Source organism: Calidris pugnax, unplaced genomic scaffold, assembly GCF_001431845.1.
Source record: "Calidris pugnax isolate Ruff unplaced genomic scaffold, ASM143184v1 scaffold79, whole genome shotgun sequence".
NCBI lineage: Eukaryota > Metazoa > Chordata > Aves > Charadriiformes > Scolopacidae > Calidris > Calidris pugnax.
This window is the reverse complement of record NW_015090817.1, coordinates 1593246-1618776: the sequence shown is the minus strand read 5'-3', so window position 1 is coordinate 1618776 and position 25531 is coordinate 1593246. Positions and strand designations below refer to the sequence as shown.

Below are 25531 nucleotides of genomic sequence, written 5' to 3'. Positions count from 1 at the left end.
CCTCTCACCGCAGCTACTGCACCGCTGCTCAAACAGCTCTCCTGGCAGGGAAAATTTCTTTCATTTCAAAACTACCTACATTTCTTTCTAAAGTTGCAACCATGACCTGGTGTTTCCCACCACACAGTTTCCTGGAACTGTTGGCTCTTACAGATTTCCCCAGAGGAAAAAGGCACTAATTGCTAACGCTGATAGGGCTGAGCCATTATCTTACCACAGACTCCATGTCTTTCAGAGTTATTGGTTTCCCCAGCATCATCTTGTAAAAAGGTCTGATGAAGAAGCCTGGAAGAGAGGGCAGAGTGTTACCTGCACTGCTCTGCATTTCCATCTCAGATAAAGATGTGGTGCCCCGAGGAAAACTCAGTGGGATATTCTCCTCCTGTGCCAGCGAGAAAGAGACCTCCTGAAAGAACAGCCCTGTAACTGCCCGGCTTCACGCAGGAGGCTCATTTCTGATTTAGGCACGGAAAGTCCCATTTTTCAATTACAAGAATTATGTTGTTAATTACCATATTACCAAAACATTACAACACTAATGGCCAGGAAACGGGGAATTGAGCTCAAGGCACTCTAATAATTTACAATTGCCATTCTCTCACAGGAGATGCTAGAAAAACAGGATAAAGCTTCCTCTCCTCATGTGCCTCATTGCTGCTCACTAAAATAGTCACTTTATAAGGTTTGCTTGCTTCTCGTGGGATTCCAAAGTTCAGCAGAAATCATATTTTCTCATTAAATCACTCAGTAATAATTTACAGATCAAAATATGCTGCAACTGGCACCCCCACGCCTGCTTTGGCTGCAGGTTTGCATGGCAATCGCTGACATAAATGTAGTGATTTTCCTTTAGGGACAGTGATTATTTGGCAATGCTGAGTCTGTAGTTCTAACACAAGTGGAGAAAGTAGCAAAACTTTATATCAAATGTATTTATTAAGACACTCTAATTTTTGAATCCCCATTCACATCAGGAATGCAATTTCCAACAGTTGCAGTTCCGTTACTTTTCTCTCATACTTTGTCTCCAGAAATGCTATGCTCTAAAGCGTACAAATTACTCAAGTGACTTATTTCATTTAATAAAAATGCAGTAAGAGTAGCACAGCCACACAGTGTAATAACTCACCATCCAGTAGCTTCCCGTGATACACTGCCAGACCAGCCACCCGGCCAATAAATGTGAAATACGACAGGTGATCTTCATTACAAAGACCTGAATTAGGATTAATCTGAAGTGTATAGTTGTCCCTTTTTTGGGGAAAGAAAAAAAATATCTAAATAACCAAGTCTTTAAATAGCCAGGTATTCAGATTTGTTAATAAATAATTTGAGCTTTGCCATCTTTGCAAGACTGTAATAATGTAATTTATCCATGTGTTCCTCAGGAGAAGTACCCGACAGTCTATGGGCCGACCTCATCACCTCTCACTGGCCGTCACCACAGCGATTATTTGACAAAGGTAAATAAAACTGCTGCTTGTGGGCCCATGGGATTCCACCTGTGGCAAGTGAGAGAGCTGTGTTCACCCCCCCGAAGGATAAAAGCCTGGAGTCACTGAAAACAGTAATGTTTTGCCACCAGCTTCCATGGAATGATAATTTCAGCTAAATTATCTCTTCTGCCAGGCTCCATTATTCACTCTTGCCAGCCAAATTGCAGGGCTTAAAACGTTAGGATTCTCTTTTGCAGTAGTTGCTTTTAGTTCCTGAAATATCTAAAGGAACTGACGAGGAATGAAGTACAGGCCCACAGTCCAGCCCTCCTGGGATAAGGCATGTTTTCTTCCTAGCATCCCACACTGCACACTAGAGAGCATCTCTGACATGTGCCTAACCCCCAGGACACTGGAAAAAGCCCTTAAAGGAATAAGATCTTTCAGCTGGGTAAGAAAGTATTAAGATTCAAGTGAAACTGTGTGTCACAATAAGACATTAGTGTAAAAGCAGTACTTTAATTTGCAGTATGTTCTTAATCTGGGAAGCTATCTTGTTTTTTTAAGCAAGGGTTTTTAAGTACATTTTTTTTCTTATCTCTTGAAATAACTAGTTAGATTTCTGAAGCTAAAATGACATAACATTGTATTTAGAGTATCTGCAGTGGCCTATATCCTGTAAGCAGAAATACTTCAAACCAAATGCATACCCCGTGAACTTTGTTAACACACAGCCATTCTGCGCTCCCCAATGCTGTTTCTGTTGCCCTTCTACAGCAGAACGTGTCTTTTCTGACACAAATGGGAGAAACCTCATCGTGCAGTCCTTGTTCAGCTGCTTTACAACCCAGTCAGCACTTATCAGAGAAAGGACTGAGCTCAATCCTGTCGGAAAACCACCAAAACTACTGCCTGCGACTCAGATCCCCCTCCTCACGGTGTAGAATTACACACCACACATTAACCCAAGCGGACCTTAAGGCAGTGACTTGCTCTCTCAGTTACACTAACGGATTGCTCAAAGGTTTTAAAGTTGGACAAACCCAGCCTTTAACTTCGGTAAGGCCACTGCTGTGTCACTACTGAACTGTCACCGAGGAGCTGTTTCAGGAGCTCCCTGTAAAGGAGCACTGCAATTCTGGCAGGGGGCATTTTACAGTGTAAGGGAGGGCATAAAGAGAGCGTCCGACATAGTGCCCTCACTGTTACTAACCTCAAAGATTGCAGTTTTGCTGCAAGCAAGGCAACACAGAATACTGTCTTAATAATGACTTTTTTTGGTCAGATTTCAACAATCTAAAAGTTGAAAAGTAAAAGTGAAAAGCAAATATTAAATGATAGTAGAGAACAGAGGGATCTGGCTCTAAGAGTCCATTGAGAGGCACCACGAAGGGTGCTCTAACTCCTTCCCCGTGTAACTCTGCCTCTTACACAAAATCTAACCTATACCCCTTAAGAACACAAATATTTTAATAGACACTTACGTTGCTGAATATTCAAAGAGACCATAGTAAGGGTTAAACATCTCCTTGGACAAGAGAAAAAACCATTCTCTGGCCACACCTCCATAGTCAAGTCCTTTTTCTGACTCAAATTCAATCCAGAGCCTGGCTTTCAGTACATCGGGTCTCTTCACAGACATGATTCTTCTGTAGGACTCCTCAAAAATATTATTTCTGTGTAGCTTCATCTCAAACCTGTTCGGTATGTCAGCCTACGTGAAAGGAGATTGTATTACACTTGTTAGTCTCAATAAATAAGTCTTCAGGCAAATTACTGACCAGCGGTAACAACTAAATGACAGATCAGAGAACTGATCTGGCCAGTTTCCCTTTATTTTTGGTCTCCAGTGCTCTCTAAGCCTACAGGCCAACAGCATATGGTGAACTGGGTAAGTTCCAGTACAGCGGTTCAGAGATTTCTATGATATTTGACACAACAATGAAAACAAGAAAAGTAACAAACAAAGTGAGAAACCGAGTGATACTACTGTGCTCTATTTTAAGGGCATTTTAGCTTAAAATGGTAATTCAGTGCAACTGCTTTCCTCTCATACCTGTAAAGGCCAGAGCAGTTTCACAACAAGAACATGTACAGGACCAGAGACACAACACAACTGAACTGCAAAGGTGCAAACAAAGAGCGTGGGGCTGCCAGAAGGCTTTAGGAGTTCTGTCTAAACAGGAGGGGGCCAACAGCCAGTGGGATTGAGCCCAGGGGGGTAAAGGCAGAAAAGAGACCCGAGGGAAGCATTTCTAGAAAGGTGACTGGAAGAACAGATAAACATGACCAGCGCAGACATATATAGATTTCCTGATAAAACTGACTTGAAACAACTGTTTCAGAAGGTTTGCATTTTTCTGACAACTCAAGTGCTTACTGTGTGCAGTCGTTGGTCAAACTCTCAGGAGAATTTGACGAGCTACCAATAAACGGGTAAAGACCCTGAAAAGTCCCTTTTCAAACTCCGGCTGGCGCTGCCAAGGCTGTCTGATGGGAACTGTGAGGCAGCATCACGTGCCGGCTAACACTGGTGCTCTCCTATGCTAAAGGTGTTACTGAAAATACTGTTCCTCACAGAAGGAGACCACCAGAAGCTCGTGGCAAACCCCTGCTTGGGAGAGCCCGTTGTTTCTCCCGCCCAGAGCATTAATTGACTCCAACACACAGTAGCGTGTTTCTACTCACTGGTTTCTTTAACTTCTTCCGAAAATAGTCATATTTCTGTTTGAACTCCCTGGAGTATGGAACTGCCTGTCAGAGAGAAAATCACAAATACACATCATTCCAGCTATTTGACAATCTGATATTCCAGCACTATTGAAACAAAAAAGAAGTTCAAAGACATGCTCTCTATACATGTGTGCCAGAGCCCATCTAATGAAACCCCCTGTGCATGAAGTACAGCAGCCAAAACGCTCCCATTTCTCAGGGTGTCATTTCAGTTAAAAGGTATGAAAACTTTCAGCCCAGTTCTTCTGTTTATCAACTACTTACGCTCATTTTTTTTTCTTCTTTTAGGAACAGGAAAGGGGAAAACAGTTTTTAACACAGTTAAAAACAATTAACATTTTTTAATGTAGAAGTACATGAATCAGCAGAGCTGGAAATTGGTTTCTGGCAGATGTAAACAGCCCGTAACAAATGCCACGGGTCTCTGAAGTACCTCCCTGGATTTCCAGGTATCTGAAGGGCATGGCAGGATGATTCCAGACATGCACAAATCAAGGCTCTCCCAAGCACTCTCGTTTCAGTTCAGAAAGACATTTCTGTTTTAACGCTGTGCTCTAACAAAGAACTGCTATAGATTCCTGAATTCTCTTTGGGTTCTTGACAATTAATTTTCTGAGACTTGAGAATTCTCTGTTTTTTATACAACATCAATTTAATCAGAGTTTGGAAAAAGCCTTGGGGGAAAACAAAAAGGCTTGCTGGCATTGATCACAGTATTGTCCAACTCCATCCCTACCTTCCTTTGCTCCACTGCGAGATGAAAGGGCAGACCTAGTAAAACAATGAGCTAAACAAGTGAAGTGTGATTTTTTGGGGGAGCAAAAGAATGATTTTGAATTCCACAGGACTGCAGAAGTTACACTCCCTGTTCTCTGAGGGCTGAATCCCTAATTCCAAAGCTCTGGTTCAAGTACAGTTTCTGGGTGATCATGAGAATCTGGGGGAGGGTAGGTACGGGCTGATCCTGAAGTCGATTCCTGACTGGATGTAGGGGAGAGCGGGAGGTGGAAATAGTTCGATAGGAGTTTTCTCGTGTGGACAATGAGACACAAAAATTAAAACCAAAGTCAAACTAAATCATTTTACTCTGACGATAATATGACTTTACTACAGCCATTAAATAATCTTTCAACATGTTTCCATTGTTTAAATGCAATGTGAGATGCAATTCAAGTAGTTGTTTGGTTTTGTCACAGCATCAAAAATACTATTAAAAGCATTAAGATGAATCCTTAATGCTTACATGGCTGTAAAATGGATTTGCTTTCTCTTCAAAGAAACCCCAAACACACAAATAACTGTTATTTACTTAATGGGATCATGATTGCCCCTTATTATCTTGGAAGAAAATCACCCAGATAAGTCTTTCTCATTTCTGCTTCCCATTTCTGGGAAAAAACATTAAGAATTGGTATAGCACATTCTGTATATTAGTATCTCAAGCATTAAGTCCACGATAAATGAGTAAATCACTCCAAAAGCAATTATGTTCAAACAAATGATAATTATTAATCTTATAATAAACAAGAGGAACTGGAATTACACCATGCAGTAGTTAATCTGCTGTGTCCTAAGACCCTTAAAAATCCTGAGGATTTACCCAAAATGCAAAGGTATTCTGGGGGCTGGAAACATCTTCGGGTTGGGAAGTCTGATTACTCACAATACCATAAAATGGCTTAAATTGGAAGCGTAAGCTTCCAAAGCCATCCAATCCAAACCTATTGCCTGACCTAGGCACAGTGTGCACAGAGCTGGGGTTCCAACTGTCCCAGGGATGGCTAACCAGCCCAGTGCTGCTCTGGGCCACCAGCAGCAGGTGTGAGGAGTCCGTAGTGCACCCCAGTCTGTGCACAACAAAACAGTGCCCACAGTGCAGTACAAGCATTTGGATGCTGGGGACAAGGCAGCAGTTTTGGGGCACCTTGACAGGCTGTGACACGGTGGCAGCTCCCCCTGCCCTCACAGACTCGCTAAAGCTGGCCCTGAGCCTCCCATGTCCCTCAGCAGAGGTCCTGCCTCCTGTGGGTTCTTCTGCTGATCAGATCAAACTCTGCCTGGTGAGGCAGGACCTGCTGCTCGATAAGGCCTCCTGTCTGTACCAAATGTACCGAGTCACAGCATTCAATGGGAAAAACCATAGCAGTACTTACTGGACCAGTAATTGCCGGGTTCTGCAGTCTGGGGTCTTCCCACTGGGTAATTTTATTATCTGTAAATAACAAAAGAAATTATATCATTACTTCTCTGTTACCACACTGTGAGTTTATGTCGGTTTTTTCTCCCTACACCTGTTTTCCCTACCATTCCCACAACTTAGTATTTCAGGGTTAGAAAAGGCTGCATTCGCCCATCTACACCAAAACCCCATCACACTGTTTAGTTGAAAACACTCATTCAAAAATGCAAAACTACAACAGAATCCAGTGTATTTACACTGCTTTTATTTCAATGTCTGTAGTAGTAAACATGTTCTGTTTGAACATGAATGGGTTTCAACTCATATTAGAAATACACAGACTTCATGCCTGAAAGGGAAAGGAACCCAAAACCTTTGTTGAATAATGGACTATGTTTACTTTTGAAAATTTGCATAAAGGTAGCCAAAACGTCACACTTCTAGAAGACAGTCTGTATTTAAATTTGGAGGGAATAACATCCCTTTAAAACAATGTCTTAGACACTGATTTAATGAAAAGGCTATAGGACGATTAAGGGAGGCAAAATTATACGATTGCGATATAAGAGATCATTCTGTTTTGACCACAGGAAATTTTGGCAGTAAAATGACAGAATCCAGTTCTTTCCATCTACAGGAGGGTGATATGGAAGGTTAGAGAGGACCATGGTGAAACTCCCTGCCTCCAGACAACTGCTCCTCACAAGATTCTGAACACAACAGAATCACAACAAAATGATGATGTTGCAACAATAAGACAATGCTCCAAAAACCAAACTAGATGCCACCTGCAACAGCAAGGCTGAAGTCATCCATTTCCTGCACCAAAAGGGTAATAGTAATACATCCCTTTGTTGATTTGTGAACTGTGTATTTAAAGATACTAGTCCAGATTTTAAGTTTTGTAACTGCTAAGTTTGGGAATAAACACATTTAAGTTTCAAAAAAATTGTTTTTATGGCTACTATAGGTAAACGCAAAGACCCAAACCCACTGATATTAAAACACAAGTATTTTCCATGTTTCTACAGCTGGAAAATTCCCCTAGGTTCTGAGCATCCCAAGCTCGTTTGAAAATGGACTGGGATTAGAAAGGTGACATTCATCAAATGTTAACTGAAGAAAATTTAAAAAGATCACAAGCACATTTCAAGAAATTTGATCTATCGGTTAATTTAATATTAAAGTACAATTTTATTTCCCTTGATGCATTACGTCTATTTAGTGCTTACAGAAACTCTGGAGGAAGGCTGTTAGACTGACAGCTCCCAAAACCAGAGGAGCTCCACAGACCAGAGCCTGCCATAAAGGCGCGATGCCTGATCTGGCCTTTTCCATCCTGCTTCAACCTCTTCAGTCAAATTTCCTTCTGCAAAGTTTACTGGTTTTATACCAATCCATCTCTTACACCTACTTAGAAAGGGCAGCCATAAGTCATGGTGGTAATCTTCTACAGAATCAAAGATAGAACTGGAAATGACTGCAAGTTTGTCAATCCTTTCTTATTGCCCTACACACTTAAGAGTGTACGATGTTACTGACAAATCTCTGTACACATTTTTTTCATAGTATTACAGTGACGGGGACTTCATATTATAAATGCTATTCCAGGGCTTAAATGCCCCAACCATTAGAAGGGTCCAACTTGAACCACCCCACTTGGAGTTGTAGGTCAAGATTCTCCGGCTTATCCAGAGTGGATGTGGGTAACAAATTCATTTCTTTTGCAGGACATTTTCAAAAATCTACCATCTCTCTCAAGTCTTCACACAAATACAATACTCTGTCTTTCCTCTTAAATTGGACTCTACGCCTTTGCGGGTTCCCTCTTTTTCTCTGGTCCCTTTCCAAGTGGTCCACTATTTTCCTGAAGTTCGGGCCCCAATGCCACACACAGCATATCACAGCCAAGACGTCAGCAGGGCTCAGGAGACTAGAAGGACTACTTCAGGTCTTACTAAAGACACTCCTGTTGATACATCACAGGGTGAGTTAATTCCCGTTGAATTGATGATATATTTTTCATGCCCTTTTCAACCAAGATTCTGCTAACTATTCCTATGCTCAGTAATACTTTGGAATTCTTACTAAACAGCATCTCACTTCACACTACAGAGGCAATTTGCCAGACTCATTCTGATTTCTCACCCTGTTCTGCTGAGCACCCCTCACCTCCCCTACACTGTTGCTTTTTGCTGAACTAACGAGTACATTCCCCCTCATTCATTGTTCAAATCATTAATTAATATCTTGAAAAATGCTGGGTCCAAGACAGACTTTGCGGGGAACCCATTTGATAGACCCATCCCTCTGTCAGTGAACCACTGATAACTCTTCTGCTTATGGCTGGAAAACGTCTGTGTGTTCCTTTGTGACACCTGCCAACACACAGACCATAGTTTCCTGCAATGCTCCCAGGAAATGCAGACGTGTCTGCATGCTACAATGAATGGAGAACACTGTTTCATTCATGGATGGCAAATACTGCTGCCTTAGCTAGCTAAGGACCACTCATGGAGAACTAGAGACTGCATTTTTTTGTTAAAAGATTGACCACAGCAGAAATTAGAACTGTTTACAATTAAAATCTAAAAATATTGTATTTTCAGGCTACTATGCTACAAGTAATACCTAAGTTATCTTACCTAAGTTATCTTACCAGCACTTTGCTTTACCAGTTTATGTGCTTAACAGCAGTTTGCATTGCTCCTCAAGAGGAGCTTTCTGTGTTGGCTGCATTACTTTTTTACAGTTTCTCTCAGGGATGAGAAAAACATTTCAAAAATAGGACAACAATATTGGATAATTATGTAGAAGAAATACAAAATGTATCTGGGGAACCAGGACATTAATAGCAGCTGAATCTGTTAATACTTTCAACATTTATATGGAATTCTAATCACAAAACTGACTGCGTCTGTTGCATTTTAATTCATCTCCTCAGCAGAGGGGGACTGACCCGATGGCAGTTAATCACGGTGAGGGGCCCTGGGACCTGCGTGTTCAGGGTGGGCACAGCCGATGGCACCCACGACTGATTTCAGCGCACGCTCCCCAGTTTGCCACGGAACAAGCCAGAGTCCACGGGCTCTGCCACAAACCTATCGTCATGGTCAAACGTCACCAAGCTTCCAAGGTTAATCTTGTGCTTGACAAGTACATTATTTCTAAATTTTATTTAACGCTATTTATACAATTTCAAAATTCGTATTAGTTTAGAGAGAGTCTTTTAATAATGATCTAGTAATGCCATATATGCAACTAGAGATAAGCATCGGAGTCAACGTCACTGATACTGAAGGAAAAATGTAATACTACCAAATATGTATAATAGTTTAAGATTTTAATTCTTTAAGTTTTGCATAGCATATGTACCCTCTTCTAGTGGTTTTGTGAGTTATCTATTTCAGTGAAGATTATGCCACCTATAGAAATAGCTCATTAAAAAGTCCAGCTGAAGTCTTAAACAAAATAAATTAAAAAAAAAAAGAAGAGGAGGAAACAACCCTTTCTAGGCTGCTTTATTTTCAAACAACAACAGAAACTCACACGGTAGTTCTGAGATGCCGTAATAAGACAAGTCTACAATGAGACATCACTTACACTAGAACTTCACTAACAGAACTGAATAATATTAATGGGCTGGGTGCAGTTTAACATGCCACAAATAGGAAATAAGATCAGAATCCGCACTGCCACAAGACCTTCTTAACGGAGAGGAAAGAGACTCATCAGTGCTAATTTCTCCACTGCCTCTATGTGGAGTTGTGGCTATATGATCTCTTCTCATCTTATTTTCTATTCCTAGTGTATATTTTAATTTATTAAGTGCAAATAAGCCATGGGATCATCAACAACAACGACGACGAATCCAAAATATCAACAAGAACAAAAGAAACCACAAAGAAGAAATGTTAATGCTTCACAAGTCAGAGAGGGACAAAGCTTGATGAGCCAATTAAAAGCAAGCTTTCAGTGAATATACAGTACCGTATGAGGGCACTAAGTCTCTGGTATCAATGTCTCCACATATCAACACCTGGCTTCCTAAATGAAGAGTAAAATTATACTTCAATATTTATTACCTCCCTTTGTCTATTTGCTGTAGTACCTGAGCGGTTACTTACTATGGTCTATATAAAACGTCCTTCCATCCAAATGTATTCTCTCTTCCCAACCAGGCTGGAATCGGGAAATAAAAAAAAAGGAGAGAAAATAAGTGAAATACTACCATTCTCCCACGGTGTGAAACAATACATTAACCACACCTACTTCAATTGTCTGACAGATGCTTGTGAGGTAGAAAACACAACATGATCACAGATGCCTTGTCAAGGCCAAAAATCTCGGAAGACTCAAAGAACTGGCTATTTGTACACGTAACTGTATCCAATAAGTGAATATTTTTTTAAAGCTTGGAAGCAGAAACTTCTTGCATCAGGGTTTATATTCACTTCCTGCTATGAGGAAACAATCACAAAGAACAGGTTGTCCATCACTGGTTGGGTTTGAGAGCTTCCACTTCCACTCCTGAAATGTGTGTGGGTTCTTTACTGTACAGATGTAAGCCAGGATCTCACTGCAGCGGGACGAGAACATCTAACCTACTTCTCAATCCCTCCCTTTTTATCCATGCCCCTTTCTTGTCTTCCCAAGCACCTGCATACAGAAAGGGCAGTAACTGGCACACTGTTAGAACATGTGATACTGCCCAGTCTAGCACTCGTGTACCTGTATGCTCCTCACCAGCTTCAGACTTCTATAAAATACTGGCAAGAAATGATTCAGTTTCAATCTTTTTTGGGAAACTCTTATTAAATTCTGTAGTCATTCTTACCTCACTCAAAAATGGATTAACTCAGTGCAAATCCATTACTAATTACGTATTTCCAGTGATACTCAGGCCACCCTGATTTCACTGCATGTTTTACCTCTTGCAATTAACACAAGAAATTGTAAATTGGTCCCTCGATTACTCCCGTGTGGTGCCTCCTGTCTAAGGAACGTGTCCTTGAAGATTAACGCATGCTCAGTGTATCTGAAGGACTGCGACCCAGCTCAGTGAAAATGAGCAGGATTAAAGACTTGTTATTCCAACTGTTTACAACTCAAATATTGTCAACTGCCACGTTCTATAGGGCGGGAGAGCAAACTCTGCTGGCACAGCCATTTGCAGACAGCCTCTCCATAAAACACCAAGAGTACTGGTGACAATTAGTGGCTCCTTGACACTAAGGTTTCCGGTGTCCCAAATACAATGTCAATGGCAGTTTCTCAAAGGTATGCTTAGTGTATATGTATGTCTCATATATATATATATGAGACAATGAGCTAACTCAACACTATGCTGTAAAAATCAGCATTTTGGGAAAAGCGTTGGCTTTCCTAGCCTCGTCTCTGCCTTTACGGATGCAGTTTTTTAAAAACAAAGCAAAGCTCTATATTTGACATGGCTGTATCATCGGTATTATACTTCGGTTACAAGTGTCACAAAACTTCTGATGATAAAATGATAATTTTCTCTGCAGAATATGGAACTTTCATTGAAAAAAGCTAAATGTATTTCAATTTCTGAATGCCAGTATATGCTGGTACAGTACTAGAGCTCCCTTTGAACAATCTGCCCCAGCAACAGGTAATTATCTCACAGCACACAGTCAGAGATAAAACAAAGGTAAGTTTCTTCAAAGCTCAAAGGCTTCAGATAAGCAAAGAAACATGTAATCATTTCAGAAATACTATGGGATGGCTTCAAAGAGCCTGACTGATTGACAGATCACAATAAAGCTTTTTGGTGCTATACATAAACATAGCTTTTATATCTTCAGAAAAGCGATGACAGCAACGTTTGTGTCCACATACACTATGTGACTGCAATAGATCAGATCACGTGAGAGAACAGGTATATATTAAAATACAAAGACATTATCACTTACAGGAAGAGGGCCCAAATCATTAGGGTTCAAAGACGCTTTTGATCTCAAATGCACTGGAAATTTCAGTCGTGGATCCTCCTGTAACAGAAATACAAAAATATAATACATTATATTAATAAAAAAGCAGCCCTAGTCACAGCCAAACACAATACAATTCTGGACACTCTCACACTAAATGATCCAAGTCTCCATCGTACTGTGTGCCTCTAAACCCCAAATCTGGAGAACAGAACTTGTATGCAATCATTTGTCAAGTATAAAAAGGTCAAATACAAAATGCAAACCACTATTGCATGGTATAGGAGGTATAGATGCACCAAAACCTAGGAGGATATCAACATATGAGTTTCCTTTCTCTGACAGCAGCAATGGCAGCACTGCAGTCATTTCAGGAAAGAAGTTACTCGGGTCTATTGCTACAGTATGTGACTGCAGGGAGGGTTCAGAGAGATCCCTGCATCTGTTTTATGAAAAGTCAGGCTGACACATCCCCTCTTAAAGACAAGACAAATGCCACAATGACACGGGCGGTATATAGACAGAAAAACAAAGACATAAACAGATGCCACTTAAAAGATGGCCTCTGATTTAAAACTCATTCTCCAGAACTTCTCTTACCCACGTGGTAGTTTTCGTATTGTGATCGATGAAGAAGGGCCTGCCGTTGGGCGCGATTCGCATCTCCCAGCCCGGAGGAAGGAAGCTCTGTGCGACTTTGTGCTGGGGTTTGGGAGAGTTGTACGGGGAGGGCTGTGGGGACTGGGGGTTGGAAAGGGTGTCCTTTACTGCCCTGCGCACCGGGGAGTCCTTCATACCCTGAGGGAAATGAGAGATGCTAGGATTTATCAAATAACACTCAATAATGTAGAATGAATAAAACTTGCTGTCATAGCAAACCGTTTTCCATTCCAGATTCTAATTAATACTAGAATTAAGTGCTGGGACTGATTTCCTAGAACTTAACTGAAGTCTGCTCCTTATAACATACTGAGCTTTTTGCTGTGAAGGACACAGTGTTCTATCACTTCCCTCTGCAATGATAATGGCCAAAGATTTTCCAAACTCAATGCATGTATTGTTTTCATTTATCAGCATCAAAATAAATGTTTCAACTTAAAAAAATATTCCTGTACACTCACAGCACTTGAAAGGGAACAATGACATATGTTTCAGACATCAACAGGTTAAGTTTTAGCTGACCAAACCAAATAATCGTATATAAAATACATCATTCAATCACCATAAAAGTTAAGCAATACTATTGTACAGTATAAAGATCCAGGCAGAAAACTGCTAAAGAAAACCTCACTGTATTAGGGCAAAATCAATAATGGGAAAAATGGCTTTGTTGCATAACTAAAAAGGAAATTAAAAGTTGTAAGGACACCAAAGAAAGAGAAGTCAGACATGAGTGATCTTTCTTGGGAACAGTTTCTCACCTCTAGTGGAGCAGACAAAGTGACAGTGGGAGAACTGAGGCTTCGGGGCCGTCGGATCTGGGGCTCGCTCAGATGGTTGCTGCTGTTCGCTGCCGACCCGATCATCCCGTCTTCCGCAAGCTTGGTCAGAGACAAAACCAAGTGAGCAAGGTGGCAGAAACACAGCTCATCCAGACTTAGCACACTTAAAAAATGATGTAATTATTTACTCCTATTAGGAAATACCAAATATACTTTCTTAAACATCAAATATTTAAGTCCATTAGAAGGGCAAATAATGTATGGTACTATTAACAGATCAACACAAGTTTCAAATTCAATCCTAAGAATGCATTTGCCTCCTTTTATGAGTTCATATGTACCCCACTGTAAATTCCTTCCCCTCTAGCAATCAATTCCATCTCCACCTTAACACAGTTAAAAGCGGTAACAAAAAAATCCCAGTCATTGACATTTTTTATGATTATCCTGAGTTATCAGGACAACGCTTAAGATTTTTTATTTTTTTTTTTAATTTCAGAGTTTGGAAGAACTGCTTCAACTGAAATGATACTCAATAGATGCCAAGTGTTTGCTGTCTAAATGAGGCGTTATAATAGATGTTCCTACCTGCATAATGGGCCGTGTCCATGTCGTGGTTCGGTTGTTGTGATTGACATAGTAAGTCCGGCCCTTGGCGTCCTTTCTTTCCTCCCAGCCTGACGGTAAGCCCGGCGTGGTATGTACATAGGCCACTGAAGGCTGTTCAAGCAAGAAATTACTGTATCGTTATTTTGTAAGTGCTAAAAAATAATATTTCATAAATTTATTGTTTTAAAAAACAATTTATTCTTAAAAAAATATACAGAACAATATGGTTTCTGATTTCATTTAATATAAGCTCTTCCACATGCACCTTTGAGTCAAAGAATTTTTTCTCACAGTAGATAATTTGATTCATTTTTCCACAGACTGAAGTATCTTGTTCAGAAAACAGCTAAGCTTATATGCCCTCAAACTTTTTAATTTGTAGATTACACATAAAGACAAAAAAGAACTTTATGGGTTAACTTTTTTTCCTTAAAAAGGTGGATTTTTTCCCTTTTAATAGTATAGATAAAGAAGAATTGAAGTAACCATGCAGTCAAGTTCTGTTTTCTTTACCACAGAATGCCTTGAATCAGTTGCAAGAAAAGGTTTAAAACCTGAAGTTTAACCATTTTGTTACAGTTACAAATGTTGCACTCAGGGTTAGGTGTCCTGAAGACACAAGATACACCCTAAATCTGAGCCCCAAATTTAGTATGAAAAAATTTTTTGACTAAAAGTTCCACGAGAAAGACACTGTTCCAATGAAAATACACAGATAACGACAAGGGTGCCAAAGGTACAAATTGTCATTAAACAAGTTATGCCACTATTCAACCCCCTAATGATATTATTGTGTGTTGCTGATGTTGTCTGGTGGACTTCCTGTGAGGAAAACAGCCAATGCTTAAACCAACTGGACATTGTTCTCTGGGAAATGCAGCAGAAAAAAATAACGCACTGTAGCACAAACAGCAGAGCTCCTTGAAGAAACAGCCTAGAGAGAACTGTTACCATTGACTCTGTCTGCACCCGAGCCTGCATTTTGGAAGGGGAGGCTGCCTAGGGAGTTTTCAGAGCATACACTCTGCATAAATCCAGCTGTTCATTAAGCTCAGCCACTTCCCAGCTGGGGACTCCCCTTCCCTTAAGGCACCCCTTGCCTGTATAATTAAGGACAGGTCTCCTGGCCTCCAGCGAGGCAAACAAGAGAACAGGGGAAAAACAGATGATGACACTGAGCAATACCCACTGAAAGAAACTATGAGACTCTGATTGCTTTCTCTCTGAACCAGTCAGGTGCTGGAAAGCCCCTGGTATTTTCCCACTGGCTTAGTTCACGGGGCTGGCAGGCAATGAGAAGATGACAACCCTTTCCAAGACTGTTTAATGGTTTCCAAACTGTTAATCAGTGGCCACCAGGGCCACAGTAAGTGGTCTGAAAACAGTCCACAGACAATGTTTTAGTTAAAAATTAGATAATTACGGTATCTGATATTGTGGGAGAAACTGAGAGGGCTGACAGTGATTAGCAGATTTTCTGGACCAACGGGTGGCTGCCACATATTCTTCCATGTTTATTCATTTCAGGCTATTAATATCGTCTACAGTGCAGAGTAAATAGGTGGTGTGCATAATTCAGAAATTTTACATTAAAATCTTGAATCATTTAGTTGTAATAATACACAATCTATTCACTCACTCTAAGATGGCACGCTGCACATTATCAACGTCAACTCTGAGGCTACGGAAAGACCAGAAAGATCTTTCTGGTTACACCACCTGATCTCTCCTTTCTCCCTAACTCTCTGCCAAAATAAATCCAGGTACCAGCAGCCTTTCTCCTTACTACTCATGTGGTTTAATGCAACCCATAATACAATCGGCAAATCAGAATTTGCTCTTCCATCTCCTTTCTATATGTCAGATACCAGGGTAAAAGATATTCTACCACATAGACTAGAAACTTGGGAGGTTTATCAAGAGCCTTTTACCCAAAAACTGAACACTTTTTAACAACTGTCTTCAGTAAATAGTGGGGAGAAAAAAGTATTATGGTTAAGGACAAAACATCACGAGAACGGAGATGCTGGGACACACGATGCATTAACTTCTGTTTTGCTCAGACTCGTTTTACAGAGCAGCCTTCACAGAGAAACGGTCAAGGTCCTTGGGGACTTAAAAAAAAATTAAAAATTCCTGCGAAGCAAACTGGTTAATAACCACAGATGTGTTTACCCAAACACGCACTTTATCTACAACCATCAACACCTACTTCATCACACACACTCAAGTAACACCTTTACTTATCTTCTTGCACCAAACAATATAAAAAGTCAGCCATGCCAAACCTCGGGCAGATGGAACATTTTTACATTACACATAATATTCAGTGTATCAGTTTCCTATGAGCTCTTTAAACGCTTAGGCTTGGACCCACAGGGAGAAAAAAATCCCCTACCGTTGGTTTGGGTACTTCCTCAGGCCCCAAGGCTGGCCAAGAGAAACTACAAACCAAGGCTGACTGGTCCCTGTCTCATTCACACTCGACAGAGGGGTCCATGACGGGCACACCAGGTCTCACACAAACCATCAGTAATTAGCGCAATCAATCAGGGTATGCCACTCTTGGGCAGAGCCAGGCAGGGTGATGGCTCTCTCTCCAGAGCAACGCCTCTCTTCTTCTTGCTGAGAACCAGTTCCCAGCAGAGAGAGCCCTGTGCTGGGGCTGCTCCTGAGGAGCCACGAGGAGTTACACCAGCTCCAGCGCAGCAGGGCACGGGAAGGGGTGCGTCCTGCTCAGGATGTCCTGCAGCCCAGCCAGTGGTGAAAAGGGCCATCATCACTTAATTAAGCTTCGTTAGGGACTGAGGCTGAAGAACGTCAAACTTGTAAAAAGTAAAGAATTTAATAAAAAATATTCATAAAAGCTATTTATGATAGTTACTGTAAAATGATTTCCATGAAATAAGTTGTTTCAGACTGACATTTAATCAGGCTAAAAGAGAATGGGATGTTTTTGACAAAGTCCAATATAAATTAGAACCACTTTCTTTGTATTACACTTTCAGAAAAGCACTTCCAGAATTTTATTGGATGATCAAAGCAAAAATTCAGCCTTGCACTGCTGAACAACTACTGGAAAATGAAATCTGGCCATTAAGACCATTAAGAGCTATATATTACTGTAGCTCCACGGTTCCCAAGTTAAGATGAACTTAAGAATTAAAAGGAATTAGTCCCGTGAAGAGTAAGGGGAGGCAGATGCCAGCTAAAAACACAGCTACATGTACACTAATTTGATGTTTCTAACCCCAGACTCTCTCAATATCAGGTCTTAAAGAACTAGGTGCTGTATCTTTCATTTTTCAGAAGCCTAGGGTATTTCCATAGTACATAGGCTCTCTTCAAACTCAGTGGCATATTCACATAATTAAAACACACTAGTATTTGAGTGACATTGGAGTGTTTTAGAGAAATTTTGAGAAAAGTTGAAACAACAAAATTATAACCATTTAGTGGCTGCGTTTCATTTAACACTGCTGCTTTGTGAAAAAAAAAAGTTCCTTATTGTGCAAGATCTAAATCTACCCATATTTTATTTAGAGATAGTGCTTGATAAAGAGTATTATTACCGTTGGTTCCTCACCACCTGTGACAGTTGAAGAACGAGCTCTCCTAGATGGACCACTCTGCTGTTAAATGATAATTAATGTTACAGATAAGTATATTTAGTGATGAAGGTCACAGATTACTGTCACATCTTTAGGAGTAAGGAATCACAGACACTCAAATTTATTGAATGAGAGCAATTAGATGGAAATAATGTTTAAGATAACAGCAAAAGAAGTGAGTCATCAATCACTGATAACCAAGTTAGAATCTCATACAAAATCCACTGGGAACTAATCTCAAAAGTTCTTGCATCCAATTCTGTAAGTTCAGTATTACTAATGATGATAATAGTAAGAACACTTATTCTAAATGTAACATGATTTCCCCCTCCCCAAACAAATTTTGCATGTTCTGCCCATAAACATGGTATTTAAAAAGAAAATGGATCCCATCTGGTCATCAGTGAGTGCACAGAAGTAGTCAGATGGAAAAGATGGAACGGAGACTATGATTTTTCAGTAAGTATTAATAGTCAAGAGCAGCACTGTATTTAGAAAGAAGGTATGTATTTAGTTGCTAGAAGACAAATTATCATTAGCTTTGTAAGGATTAAATATGGTTAAGATCCAGTAATATCCCCGTTTTAGACAATGCTTTCAATTCTGCTGTTTTGAGCATCTGCTAATGAAATGAGAGTTCTACAGTAACAATGTGAAAGACACAGCCCCAATCCCGATCTGATTACACTGGTTAAAGAACCCCAGGCTCCATGAAGTGATATTAAATAGGGAAGCAGAACAGCTCTGGAACAGCCTGCATTAGGAGTTGACTCTGTCTAGTGGAGAGAGCAGACAGCGAAGGTGTAATTGCACTGGAAACCACACCACTGTGTACCCAGAAGAGAAAGTTGAGAGGGGTAACACTGAGAAGCAGTTTTGAACAGCAGCTATTACATGCATCTGTAAGCAGCAAATGTAGATACACTCAACAAATTCTAGAATATACGAAAAAATTAAACAAAGAGAAAAACACTATTGTTATTGTAAACATCTGCCCAATAGCAACAGAAAGAAGAAGGACATCACCTTTAATAACAAACTTACTGATATACTCTATTTACTCAGTATTTCCATGAAAAAGACACACAAATTTGCTATCTGCAAATTCATATATAATACATTTCTAACTAAAAAACTGGGGAAAAAATCCTGGAAGTATAATGTAAAGAAAAAAAAAAGTTTTGAAAATCTGAACGGTTTTATTCAGAAGCATATCTTGCACAATGCTATTTTAAGTAGTCTCTCTACAGCCTGCCACCTTTGCAGTCTTCATACTTGGGCTGTAGGACAAAACATGGATAGCTTTCTATCAGTTAGAACAAAGGTGAGTGCGCTTATGTTGAGAGAGAATCTTTTTTTTAAAAAAAAGATTTTTAAAACTCTTTTGATTAAGATTTGTATCTTTTCTTGTTTGAAGAATCTACTTAAATAAAATTGCAGAAGCTGCTGACTACCTAAATTACTCAGATTAAAAAACTACACCAGATGCAATTCTGTTCAGTTCTATCGTACAAGGACTATCACAAAAAGGCTCCTTTTACCTACACCCAAGTAAACCACCAATCCTTTTTCATATACAGATTTATACATTCCAAGTAAAATCAACTTCTGGGACACAAAAATATAGCTGTTAGGAAAGTCCTGTGGCTGCTACAGCTCCCAGTACAGATGGTGCTACTGCCCCCTCCCTGAGCTGAGAAACCCTCAGATTTTCTCTCTCCACTGACTATGTATCCGGAGTTTAGTAAACTGAATTTCTATGGTAGATAACTGAAGTTAGCGTGACTGTGGTCAGTCTCAAAGTGCTTTTCTCTCTCCTGAATGTCCTCATTTTAGTTGCTGACCATGATGATATTAATTTGGTATCGGTTACTGCTTGGCACAGTCACAGGCCCATACTGGTTACTGATCTATAGCAGCTGACACTGACCTAAGAACAGACATTATTCAGAAGCAGAGAACGTTCAAACAAAAAGAAACATAAGTTAGCTTTGATTTACCAAGGATAATTGAGACTGCTCAGCAACTGCGTCTGTTACACTGCAAGATCTTAGTCTTGAGGAAGGATCTCTTTGCTGGAAAAAAAAAGAAAAAGAAAAGATGTGTTTAAATTAAGGTGTCTTAAAGCACGGTGGTTTATTCAGTAATTTTACTTTTCCACCACTTAATCCAAACCCCTAAAAAAGTAGTATTTATGTTGCAATATCTTTAGTTTTAGTATTTCTACAGGAACATGGCAAGCAATGAAAAATCTATATTTTCATCATTCCATCCTGGACTGTTTTAGATTAACTGAGAAAAGGAAAACATTAGCTATAGCACTATGAACAGCTTTGCAGCTTACTGACTAGCAAACGGCAGAGAAGTGCTCAGAACTTTGCTGGCTGGAGTTAATCCAGACATTTCATACGAAACCAAACTAACTCCTCGAGACAGGACTCTATGTTGTAATGATCGTTAGGGCACCTGTAAGTATAATATAAATAATACCAAACAAAAGGACACAAGTAATCTGTCTAGTAACTATGTATATTCTAATGTTTTACAGGTACAGCCCTCTTTGTAACAAAATCTCCAGCAAACAGGTAGTATTTATTGTATCTAGGCCTTGGGATATACAGTTTCACTGTTGACAATGGCTCTTCCTTTATATTAATAAAAAAAGGGCTCATTCATTTTCCTAAAGGAGAATTGTCAACATGAACAAATTCTATAGGAAGATATGATTTCTTTTTTTTCCTGACTGTCATAAGAACACTGGCAGACTGCAGCAGTATTACCCCAGGCCAAAACACCAACTCCAGCAATTCCAGTTTGAACTCAGTGAGTCCCAGGTGTATTGCTACAAATTTCTTTGGAAAGCTCAAATAGAAAGGGCAACTCCTACGGTAAAAATCCTCTGTCCCCCATGATTTTCTTAGTGTAAGTGATGAGAAATCTTAGCATAAAAGCGGGCCAGTTTGTCTGGCAAGAAAAAATTTTAAGAGGAATGGCAAAAATCTGAGCAATTAAGCTAAGAGTATTGTTTCTTAGACTTAAAAAATTACATAAGAACTAGGTCAGTGTTACAGTAATTTTGAGCTATGCCCACAGCTGGTACCAAGACATCTCGAAGGCATCAGGTATGGCATCAGCAATCATTTTTTATTACTCTCATGAGAAATCTCATATAATGAAAAAAACCAGAAATACTGTAGTCATGAGAGCTGGCAACAAAGCAAGCCATCAACAGAGTATTTCTGTTGGAAGGGACCTACAAGATCATCCAGTCCAAGAGCCTGACCACTTCAGGGCTGTGCAGCTTTCAATGAAATACAGTATTCATACAGTATTCAATAAAATCAATACACATATAAAGAGCATTTCACTTCAAATGCATTCTCTCACACAGCTTTTCTGTGTGGTTTGATTGAGGCTTTAAGCTCTATGTACAGAGAACAAACCTTGGGTAATTCTTAAACTTATTATTTTGCATAGCTGATACCTTGTCTTTACTCAAAGAGTAACCAGCGTTACCCTTTTCTGGCTATTGAGGGTGTGAGTATGAACACAGTAATAGGCAAGCAAATGACCCAGCCTATCTATAACCACTCACATGGGCACCCGTATCTACCACTGAATGACAAGGAAGCCACTGTTTGAGAGGTGTATCACAAATCCAGCTCTTACTTGAAAACATCAGTCCTAAGAGCACTTTCTGTTGAAAGACCACTGTTTAAAAAATACACAGAGAAAAAAGATGTAATTCCACCTTGATTCTCTGTTATGCTAAAGATTAACATGAAAGGATCTGCCTGGCAGATGTCCTGAGCACTGGTTCCCCACCAGTCCCCGCAGGCAGACGGCTGCCGGCCTCAGCAAGTCTCTGACAGCAACTCCACTGCCGGCTTTTATGGCACTTCCAGTGTCCCCACACCCCCAGGCTGCACGGTGTGCAGTAACATTTTAAAAAAGTAAGATTTTTAATGCTTTGACAATTTCCTACTTTGCAAGTGTAGTCTGAGCATAACTTTTATTGCACTGAGAAGAAAGATGCTATCACTTAATGGCTCATAAAAGAGCTAGTTTGTATAGGAATAGAATTACTGAATTATTAGATAGCTTTGCAGCTATACCATTTATTTATTTGTGTAAAAAACCACAGGCCCTGATCTTGCTACTGAAACTATCTAATTACCCTCCTGCCCTCCAAGTGAAGTCTAGTAAAATTTGCAGTTATCTACAACAGCACAAGCGACTCCCTATGCAGATGGTCAGCCAGAGCTAGACTTTGTTGACAACGTCTAGATAACACTCAGATTATAAAACACTTATTGCATACAGTCTTTGGGAAAGATTTGCACCTAGTCACAATTCTATTTAATCAGAGCAAGAGTAAATATGATTTCTTCTCTCCTGAATTAGAAAGGTACCTTGATGGCACATACCAAGAATAAAACAATTAATACATCTCAGCATGATGTTCTGTCCAATACCTACAATTGCTTTCTCAATCAAAGAGACATAGAGCATTCCCTTTCTTGCAAGTGTATGATCCTCATTTTTTGTGGTATCATCAGTCTGACAAACTAATGGGTAACACAAATCTAGAGAACAATTTTTTTGTTCACCTCAAGTAAACTTTTCTTGTGAGAAACAATTATTTCTACACTAGGCATTTACAAACCTGTGGTGGTTTGCACCAGAACCACCTACTGTCAGTTCTAATCTTTTGTTAGTCTCACAACAGTTGATGCAGTAAACTATGAGGGGTTTATAAAATCCTGATGCAAGAAAGCACACGCTTTAATATAAACATGTACAGTTAAAATACTGAACTTTAGAAAAAATATTATGTTGCAAAATGGATGATGACTGAAAGAGCATTAGCAGTTTCTCCTCCTTCTTTGGCAATTCTTAACTTGATACTCTCCAGTATTACTTACTTTGTTTCACTACAGGTAAAATAGTAGCAGAGTCTGAAGTCAAACTCACACAAAAGAAAACATTAAATCTAAACAGTTCAAGGCTGGCTGCTTTATGGTGAAATCATGCTGCACGTTTTGGAAGATAATTTAGCTGTACGCTCAGGTTTTCCTGAGACCAGCAATTACCACCCATCCGTGTAAATGACTGACATTAGGGCAAACCACCAGAAGATTACAGCAACAGAGGTTTCTATAGAGAGAGCAGCATCAGACGTACAATCAAAGAGCTGAGCTGTTCCCCATTGGAATCAGGAGTGACCTGAAGCCTTCTGCTGAGCTCCTCAGACAGCTCCTGGGGACTGGTACGGGACACTGGCGATGCAGGAGGCGGTGGCAGCGACAAGCTTAAGGAATCTCCACTGGCACTTGCCTCCTCTGAAATGGTTTCCCAAGGCTAACAAAAGAGAAAAAGCTATGGTAAGGATTTATAATGACAAATCGTGTCTTTCCCTTCTACGAGGCCACGTCATTGTGACAAATACATGTGTGATCATCAGCCTTAATATTTAACGGAATAAACTGACCCCTAGAACACACAAACAAATATTCTACTCGTGTGAAGGAGTCACAGGGAAAAATGGTTTTCACATTGACTTCAAAACAGTCTTCATGTTGATGATGACAGAATGCTTTATTATTCAACATAGGAACTATAACTAATTCTACACTCTTACTAAAAACTTGTAAGAAAGAACTGTTAATTTTAATTTAGAATAAAATGCATAATAGAAACTACTCATTAGTATCTGCAAATCAGATATTAACAGCTGAACAGTGTAACAATAGTTTCAGCAATATATTTGTTGCTCTGAAGAACACTTTGTGAAATGAAACTAGCTTTCATGAAGAATTTTGTCTGTGATTCACACAATAAAATATTTCTTAAAGTTGAATGGGATTACATCTTTGCACAAACTCTCACTTAGGCCTGCAAATATCTACCAAATTTAATTTATTTAGCCTAGCTATAAATTAAACACTTGCCCTGATTAATAAAATCACAGAATTCTAACTCAACCCACGTATTTGGTGAAAAAAACCCAACAGCTTCTCCCTCCTCTAAATCAAGACACTAAAGAAGACTGAAGTACATGGCAGTTCCAGCCAGCACATTTCCTTTCTTTTTACAACTTATGCCACTGTTACTCAAAGCAGAATACTGAACGTGTTTCTATCAACATATATGTAACAAGCAGTGCTTGGAATTATAAATGCTTCTCCCAGCATTTGCATAGTATTTAATATTGTGCATTCATTATCAGGCACCCACAAATGCACAGGACCTTGAAAGTATAGCTCTGTTTAGGGTTTTTATTGTGTTACTGGTATTTTACTTGGACGACTTCCATAAACACCACATAAAAACATTGCTATGAATGTTGTATAGTAATTAGTTTACAACTGAGAAACACATCAACTTGAAATTTAGTCAACTTTTAAAGCCAAGACCTTACTTACCTCTGGAATGTCTCCACTCTCCATAGGTTCTGGTTCCAAATCCTCACTGATGTGCCTCCGAGAGCGGAACCGCCTGTGGGCTGCTTCCTGGTTTATTTGTCTGATATTGTTATCTGACTCGGAGCCCACATCACTGTATAGCAGGGAAGTGAAAGTATGGGAAGGAGAAAAGAATGAGAAAATAAAGAATGTTAAATTAAAACACCTACTTAGTCCATTGCTTTCAAAACCTCATTAATGCTTTTGATTATAAACATAATTATTCTAATAATTATGTTTAATTATCTAATAATTATTTAGTCAGGGTTCATAAATAGGAGACTGTTTAATTCCTCAATCCAAAGAAAACATAACTGGAAGCGCTTCACCAATGCCATGTAACACCAGAAATTAACATTCCTTATGCATGGAAGTTGGCTGAGTGGAAATGGAAGTCCACACTCAAATGGACTAACCCATCCTTAGTTATCCTTTCCTGTGATGGCCAGAATCAGTCCTGACTCTGAGATTTAACCTTTGCCCCTGTCTTTATGTCAACTGTTGTTTTCCTTTTTGTGACAGCCCATGCAAACACAAGCTGTTGCACTGTGGATAACTTTCTGAACTGGCTGCAACCAGTGGGGGAAATGGAAAATACCCCAGTTCCCCTGATGGAGCCCTGCATGGCTCATGGGTGGGCATCCCCAGCACGCACAGCCAGGTGCACATCTGTGTCACAGCTCTCAGCGGGCAGACGCTGTCAGAAGGCAGTACAGCATTTGAGCCTCTCCTGCAGGAGGAGGGACTGTAGCTGTGAAAGATGGTTACATTCAGGAAAATCCTCTTTGTGCAATTGTTTTACCATTGCACATTCTAAAGAACTATAAGAAATAAACTACTCTCGTGTTCCTACAGCAGCCACGGACTGTACAGTGCTCAGTGTGTTTCCTTGGTGACCATCTTAGCATCTGAGTCACTGGCCTAAAAGTGAGAGGTTATGTACTACTTTCAACCTTCCGCTCCCAGCGGTTTCATATATTCATAGAATTTGAAGGATAAAAATACTGAAGCCTTCACTCTTCACCAAGCTTGGTGTCACGTGTAAAGTTTATCAGTAGTAATTATGCATTTGTGTCCAAACTACCTATGGATAATGACAGTAG

General features: G+C 39.8%; 1 protein-coding gene across 7 annotated transcripts in view; it reads right to left on the bottom strand.

The window, feature by feature from the left end:
- The window catches only part of NEDD4L (neural precursor cell expressed, developmentally down-regulated 4-like, E3 ubiquitin protein ligase), a 101635-nt gene that overhangs the window by 6390 nt on the left and 69714 nt on the right, over positions 1-25531 (bottom strand). For 2 of the 7 annotated variants that reach the window (XM_014939771.1, XM_014939764.1), the window contains 15 exons: positions 24390-24522; positions 23149-23325; positions 19965-20039; positions 17926-17985; positions 14333-14464; positions 13724-13843; positions 12903-13100; positions 12285-12362; positions 10476-10530; positions 10339-10395; positions 6323-6381; positions 4125-4190; positions 2921-3150; positions 1130-1251; positions 215-285 (listed from right to left, as the gene is read on the bottom strand). In XM_014939771.1, coding sequence (XP_014795257.1) covers positions 215-285; positions 1130-1251; positions 2921-3150; positions 4125-4190; positions 6323-6381; positions 10339-10395; positions 10476-10530; positions 12285-12362; positions 12903-13100; positions 13724-13843; positions 14333-14464; positions 17926-17985; positions 19965-20039; positions 23149-23325; positions 24390-24522 — 1633 coding nt within the window. The remainder of the gene's footprint in view (positions 1-214; positions 286-1129; positions 1252-2920; positions 3151-4124; positions 4191-6322; positions 6382-10338; positions 10396-10475; positions 10531-12284; positions 12363-12902; positions 13101-13723; positions 13844-14332; positions 14465-17925; positions 17986-19964; positions 20040-23148; positions 23326-24389; positions 24523-25531) is intronic. The other 5 variants (XM_014939769.1, XM_014939766.1, XM_014939770.1 and 2 more) reach the window with 3 other exon arrangements.